Genomic DNA, 8,261 nt, shown 5'->3' on the forward strand with positions numbered 1-8,261 from the left:
AGATCATTATGCTCAGGGTTTTGGATGGATTTCGTTAGTATCAGTGATTGTATAAGAATAACAGAACTGTGCCCCTATTTTTTTTTTTTGATTTATTTATTTTATATTATTTTATATATTTTTTTATTTTATTTTGTTCTCTATTATAGTTATTTTTATTAACTATAATAGTTATAATTTAAATAAACTGACTTTTATTATTTTGTCCCCACAAACTAGTATTATTAGTCATAATAATACATTCATCGTAATAACAGCACCAGAATATGTGTGTGTGTGTATAACTAGTAATATTACTTAAAATAATCAGCAATAATAATATATTAATTGTAATCATAATTTAGGCTATAGATAGAGAGATAAAAATATACAAAATATAAATTGAAATTTAACTAATAAAAATTATATTTAATATATATAATAAAAAATATATATTAATAACACATTTATAGAGAGAGAAAGAGAATAAAAGGTATAAAAAGAAAAAAAAATTAATATTAGGGTAAATACCAGAGTAATTAATGCCATGTTTGTTTAATTAACAGTATTAAAACTAAACTGTTCATATTGTATTAAACCACTTGAGGGCTTTATAAATCATGGAAGTGGAAGAGGTGGCTGTTTAAGAGGAAGATTAATGACAGTCATTTGTGATGGGTCTGGTAATTAGCCCACACACGCTATCATCTCCAACCATCATGACAGGCCTGAAGAACCCAGAACCAAAACCCAGATCGTCAAACTCTCCACACCCTCCACACACGCTCACATTCTCAGGCAGTTATCTGAACTGAGATGCCCCTGTGGGTTAGCATCACCTCAGAGGATTTTTACTAAGGTCAGGATCAGCTTTAATTTGTGCCCTCCCCGAGTTCCACAGGAAATACCAGGCTCCCAGTCCTTGTCTGAGTAATCGCACTGTAAAGATGAAATAGCCCCAGTGTATCTCTTCTTTAAGAGGTTCTATATATCAGCATGGCTAAGCTTCAGTGGCGTCCTTACAGCTCCAGATCACAGCGGTAGCCAGACAATCTGGAAACTTTTCTGTTCACACAGCAGCACAAATCACGCCAGCACCTTTGCAATATTACAGGGCTATATATCAGATTGGCATTTCCCAAAAATCTTTTCTTTTTTTTTTTGTGCATTCAAAAGCTTATAAGATTGGAGCAGAATCTACCCACACGCAAACTTTGTTTATATATACAGTATGCATGCATGTTTATACTTTTAAGTTTATTCAATATTCAGATTTATTTATTTTTAATTTCCCAATTAAATATAAATGAAATTACAGTTGAAGTACAATTAAATGTAAGTGAAATTATATAAATGTAAATTAAATGTAAAATAATATAATGAAATTTAATAATATAATGAAATAATAAATATAAATGAAATATATATCCTAAATACATATAAATGAAATTACAGTTAAATTACAATTAAATATAATTACATTTTATATATGTATTTGTTTATTCAATAATTAAATGTATTTATTTATATAAAGTTTTATACATTTTATGTATATACAATGTATAAAATGTATAAAAGTACATGTAAATTTATTTATACATTTTTTATTCAATATTCAAATATATTTATTTTATGTTTCTTAATTTATTCAAGAGAGAGAGAGAGAGAGCAAATAAAAAATAGAATTAAATAATAAAAAAATAAATGAGTAAGATTAAAGTAATCAACTATTTAAGTATTTAAATAAATGTTCTATAAATTAATTATATGCAATAAATTACTTAATTACAACTAATTTATGTTTTCTTAACTTATTCTATAGAGGGATAATAAGCTAAATAAAAATTAATTTTATTAATTAATAACATTTGAATTAAATAAATAATTTCCAAATTAACTTTATATAGAGAGAAAAAAATAATTTAAAATGTAAAAAATAGTAATTTATTAATAATGAATAAATTACATCACAGTTACATATTGTACAACATAGACAGACAGACAGACAGACAGACAGACAGACAGACAGACAGACAGAAAGACAGACAGACAGACAGACAGACAGACAGACAGACAGACAGACAGACAGACAGACAGACAGACAGACAGACAGACAGACAGACAGACCGACGGACAGATAGATAGATACATAGATAAACAGAATGATATATAGAACGACAGTTAGAACGATAGAACGATAGATAGATTAGTTAGATTGGCACTTGTGTCCACTTAATAAGTTAGCATCTATAGCCTTTTATGTGTCTTGCCCAGTGAAGACTGTCATCTGAGAGAAATTATAGTGCATTTAGAAAAGAGACGAGCCATTTTATAGCTCTCTTCTTATGATTGGTTCTCCTGTGACAGTTCTTACATCTGAAATCCATATTCCTAGTAGCAAGGAAACAGGCGCAGGGCAGAAAGAGAGAGACAGAGAGATAAGGAACGATGAAGAGAGAGAAATGGAAGGAGAAAAAGACAAAGCCACATCTGGTGTCTATTGCATTGCCGCATATGTGCTCAGTCATGGATACTTCATATAGGTCTCCATGGTTACCACAACTCTCTGGCCAATCAGAGAAGAGGCCTGACTGTGCCACAGGGAGGGGTGTCAAGGGTACGGTGTCATCTTCTAGAAGAATTTGCATGCCTTTAATTACACCCACGCCACAACTTCACCACACAATTTTTACTTTCAGGAAGCTTTAACCGAGAAAGTAGTACCTCCAAACCTTTTCTAACCCTCCTCTGCTGTAATACAGTCATTAGGCTCTGTGACAGACAACCACACCAACATCTGCCTGTTCATCTTGTTGAGAACTATATTACTGTACATGTTATTATGGAAACCTGAGTCGTTTTTATCATCTGAGCACGCAGTGGGATACGATGTTTGTCATTGCACACAACACGCTTGTTTCTTCCTTTTTATAAATGAGTGAGTCATGTCGTCAATCATGTTATTAAATAATTAATTTATGATGTCCTAGTAAGGGTCTGCTCACATTCCTTCACCAGGAGACCAACACTATAACCAGTAGTCACTCTTTTTTACTCTTTACTCTTTCAGGAAGGACATACAATGATCTGAACCAGTATCCTGTTTTCCCATGGGTCCTCACAAACTATGAGTCAGAAGAGCTGGACCTCACAGTTCCCGGCAACTTCAGGGATCTTTCAAAGGTAAAACATCTATCTATCTATCTATCTATCTATCTATCTATCTATCTCTCTATGAACACAGAATTACATTTTAGTGGGTGTCTTCTGTAAATCATGGTAAAAATGTATGAAAGTCATAAATTTTTTGCTCGTAAAAAATCAAATTAATCAGGACATTTTAATGTGCAGGGGAAAAAATAAATCGGTATTGAACCTTTGTATTTCCTCTCAGTATCTTGAATCAGATTTTAGATACATACAGTATACTGTACACTCAAAGTGTTCATGGTTTTAGGTTTGCATGCTTTAGAAGTAAATCACTTGCATTTCTATCTCCACTTCTCCTCTCCAGCTCCTCTATACCTTCATCAGGTTGTCACGTTCTCTCTTTCTCATTCACTCATTTGCTTACGTTTACATCTCACAAGCTCACTGACCTGAAAACAACCACATTCCTGTCTGAGCGTATCTTTCTCTATATAACTCTATCTCTCTTCCACACCCACTCTTATCCTCATTTCCAAATTATTTCTAAAACTGCAGACTAGAAGACTGTTCCGCTGTTGTTTTGCTGTTTTCTCCACAACCATTTGTGGAGACTAAGTGGCTATTTCTTGGTCGGAATAAGTTTGTGGAAAAGATCTAGTGCCCGTTGACTATGTTTAACCTTAGCTATAATACTTACCCTTTCTGCATTCAGCATCAGTAATATCGGCTTAAATGCCCTCTTCCTACAGCGCTGTAGTCCCTGAACATGTCAGCGTGGCACCAGGTGGGCAGAGGAAGCCCCCTGGCCTGAGGAAGACAGTGATGTATTGTAATGTATGCTTGTGACATCCACCCTGTGCTGTTTACCAGCTTGAGCTGCCTTCATTAGCAGGAGTTCACAGGCCTGCGGCCGTCCTGACGCATGTCCTTGGCCAACCTGGGGCTCTAACCTCTGAAGGTTCAGTGCTGCTGAAACAAAACCTTTGTTTTAACCTCCCTCCTGAGTCCCTTGCTGTGAAGACCCCTGCCTTTGTTCAATAATGTATGGAGGGGTGTGCAGCCTCGGGGGTGAATGTGCGTAGGAGGGGAGTGTGTGTTATTGTAGATAATGAGGTAGGCGGCTTTTTTGGCTTTGTGGTGAATATGCTTTGTTCGGTTCCTCTTCGTTTTTCCCCCAATATTATAAAAATTTGTGTTCATCCACAGATCTATCTATCTATCTATCGTTCTATCGTTCTATCGTTCTATCTATCTATCTATCTATCTATCTATCTGTCTATCGTTCTATCGTTCTATCGTTCCATCGTTCTATCGTTCTATACTTCAATATCTATCTATACGTCAAGCTTCAAACAAGGCTTTATCAATCCAATTTTTTTAGCTATACTGTAATTAGCTATAAATTTAGCTATACCGTATAAATTTTATAAAGTTTCAATTAATTTAAATTCTACTTCCTTACATTCAAATTCTGTGTCCTGTTTGCTGCATCATTTTTAATTCGAGAATTAAATTGAAATTAAAAATACATTTATAATTCAACTCTCAAAATGTGCACATCTCAGTTTATATATACACACACAAACTTGGGTTTATTGAGGGCATCAACAAATAGTCAGCCTTTACTACGTGTATATGTCCTCAATGAACCCAAAAAGCAAATATTGCCATCTTGCAGTGCAAACGTGTCTTGGAAAACAAGTTGGGCTGCTGGTTCCTCTGAACACACCCTCAAATTCTCACCTGCCATTCTCACACAACTCCCAGAGCCCCAGACACGCAAACCATGCACTGCCGTTCCGTGAGCTGTGATCACGTGGCCTGTCCGGCAGGAAACAGCTGCCAGTCATGCTGGTGAGAATGCCCTGCGGCGCTGTCCTGATGGGCAGCATTGTGGAGAACTGCCGAAATATCCCGCTTGATATGTACCATAATTCCCCTCTCAACCCCACCTACAATACACACCTGAAGTTACTCCACCAATAGTGTGTGCATTCAACTGTACAGCGAATAACGAAAAACAGGTCTCTGGGCACCCCGGGGCTAAGACTAGCACATTTTTGCATGGCAGCTACATTGACATGGCGGACAGATTTATTAGAATCTAATGATTATTTCCTTTTTGACAGACAGGTGGCTGATAGAAAAGGGAAGCCGTCTTGCTCGCAGATATTAATTGGCGCGTGCTAATGCGAAGCCATCATACGCTAGACCCGCACTGAGCACACCCGCACCAACTCTCTGCTGCGATACCGCGTTATTCCACTTCTTTTGTGCAGCTTTGACAGGAAATTAGATGAAGTGTCTCTAACGGATCTTTTCAAATGGGCTAGCGAGGTAGAGCGGAGAACTGACAGCAAACATAATTACCTGAGTTGTGCAAATCTCTTGTTATGAATGTCTGATTGTTCAAGCGAACGTAATTCTAGTTGACTGGACTTGCATTCATACAATTATCTCGCCAAATATGAATCCCCATGTATCAGTCAAATATTTCTCATGAGTTGTTTATCATTTTTACACGTTAGAACTTATAATATGTAAATATAGAAGTTAGGGCTGTGCAATTAATCGAAATACGATTCCGATTTCGGCCTCCAACGATTATGAAAATACAATTATAGAGATAAAACGATTATTGCGCCCCATTCCGCCCCCTTTCTAGTGGTGCACTTTCACTCCTCCATAAAAGCCTAATTTCACGTGCAAATCAGTAAAATCATGTAACATGACTTTTGCAAAATGGGACGTGCTTGATTTATTCATGTTGATTAGAATTATTCATGTTTTTAAAAGCGTGAACTTGCGCTGTTCCTACTGTGTATGCGCTCAGAGATGGAAAAAAACACGGGCATGTAGTAAACTTTTAGCTCAAGGTGCGCGCCTAAACGGTGAAATACTCGGAAAAATTTCCGTGATTATTCACGTAAGAATGAAAATACGTATGTAACAGTAAATTGGATCCGTGCAGCTCTTAAAGTGACAGGGGGCTATATTCCTGCTTTCGACTGGCTGCTTAATATCAATCAAACAACAAAAGACAAAGACAAAATCACTTACTGCTCTAGACCGAAGGACTTTTTGTAGCTTTATTAAGTAACAAATTAAGTTTAATTCTTACAGTGAAGATTATTCTGTTTTTAACAAAAATTTGATTATTCATATTTATCGCTATCTTTAAATAAATCATTAATTTAAAGTTTTGGTCATATGGCCCACTTATAATCGTGTTAAATAATCGTGATTACAATATTGACCAAAATAATCGTGATTATGATTTTTGTCATAATCGAGCAGCCCTAATAGAAGTTCAGTTATACATTGGGTTGCCAGTTCTCTCTAAATTGATTTATTTAGACATTTTCTTTAAAAAAAGTATTTTAAAAATCCCACACACACACACACACACACACACACACACACATATATATACACATAACATAATACACAATATTTATAATTTTCACATAACTTTTACATAAATATAGTATTAATTTTTTTGCATAAATATAGAAATTCAGTTTTATGTTGCTTGTTCTCTCTCTGTCTCTAAATGTATTTATTTATTTATTTATAAATTTATAAATTAATTTAATTTATTTTCTTAAAAAAAGTCATTTTTAGTCATTATTACATTAGATATTAACTTTTACATAAATATAGTTTTAATTTTTACAATATACAATTTCAGTTAGTTGAATTGCCGGTTATCTCTCTAAATTTATGTATGCATGTATGTATGTATTTAATTTTTTTAAAATTTATAAATATTTTTCTGATTACATTTTTAGTCCTTTATGTTGAAACTTAAAATCTAAATGCATTGGAGAAGACTTTTTCTTACACCCAGCCTTCCAGCAGTTTACCAGCTCACCGCAGAGAAGAGCATTATGGGTAACGCCGAGCGGGCTTGCTAAAGACCGTGCTGCATTTGCTCTCAGAGATGCCATATCTGTTTTTTCTCCTTTCTGCAACCATCCTCATCTGCTTCCTCAGTGCTCGGCAAGTGTTTTTTGGAGCCGCATCTGCTTTGTTTTGACTTGTGGGAGCTTGATTGCATTAGACCGAAGCTGCACATTGTGCATTCGCAGGATGACGAGGCCAGTGAAAACAAGTGCTACTCCTCCTGACAGCACACTGCCGGCACACACATCCTTAATGCAATTTTCTCTGATATATGAAATACAGAATGAGCGTCTCCAGGGGAGGTAGTGCAGATTGCACCAAATGACGGCACTCTGGCGCGATGCTATGGATAAATGACTGGCTTATCTTTTGAACATGAGAGAGTAGCCCACTGAATGATAATTGTTCTTGAGGCTGTAGTTTGTGTGCAGCAAAATGAGGTAACCCGAGTAGAGGAGGACTTGTTTTAAATGTTGTTTTGTGGTTAGCTGTTGTTACGTTTCATGAGCTCCACAAAGCAGACCTGTCAGAAGCAGTTTTTTTGCTATTTCATACCAGAAGTCTTTTTGACAAAGTTCATTTTAGCTGCTGCCTATACTGCTGGAGCTACATGATTAGAGCGTGGGTAAACTATAATGACAGCGTATTTATAAATTGTCTCATGGTACTTGTTTTAATTTCCGAAAGCACAAGCAACGGTTGCATTCGTAAAGACAATATGACATACACATCCAGTGCGATTATCTTAAACTTACAGCGTAATGTTAGACTCAAAGCCTGCATTTATATTGTTCCAGCTCATTAGTAGAATAAATCTTTGCATCTTCTTTTAAAAAGTATTTAAAATGTGACAGCTGTTATATATATATAGCTTAACCCAAAGTCAAATGCTTTTCTTTTATAGAGAGTGAACAAATGGATCCTTAAAGCTTTTTTTGTGGCATCTTAAATCGTATTGTCTCCTATATGGCAAATAGCTTTTTAATTAGCAGCTAATTATCTTATTGAACACATATTGTCCCTGTACAGGTGTCTCTGAGGGTTTCATTTAATTAGGTCACAAGGGATGTGTTCATATTCTTCATTAAGTAATATGTGATCATGTGATAAATGCATTGGCGACCTTTATTTTGTGCCCACAGATGTATGCGTCCTAATTATAATTGATGAATAAAAATTAACACATTTTCAGATATCACATAGCCATAGAGTTAATTAGTTGGTTG

The 8,261-nt window shown here is 35.4% G+C and overlaps 1 protein-coding gene across 1 annotated transcript in view; it reads left to right on the forward strand.

The window, feature by feature from the left end:
- Positions 1–8,261, forward strand: part of nbeab (neurobeachin b) — a 291,762-nt gene that overhangs the window by 228,094 nt on the left and 55,407 nt on the right. The window contains exon 44 of the mRNA XM_016568737.1: positions 3,050–3,162. Coding sequence (XP_016424223.1) covers positions 3,050–3,162 — 113 coding nt within the window. The remainder of the gene's footprint in view (positions 1–3,049; positions 3,163–8,261) is intronic.

The sequence above is a fragment of the Sinocyclocheilus rhinocerous genome, unplaced genomic scaffold, assembly GCF_001515625.1.
Source record: "Sinocyclocheilus rhinocerous isolate Xijiao unplaced genomic scaffold, SAMN03320098_v1.1 scaffold1965, whole genome shotgun sequence".
Taxonomy (NCBI): domain Eukaryota; kingdom Metazoa; phylum Chordata; class Actinopteri; order Cypriniformes; family Cyprinidae; genus Sinocyclocheilus; species Sinocyclocheilus rhinocerous.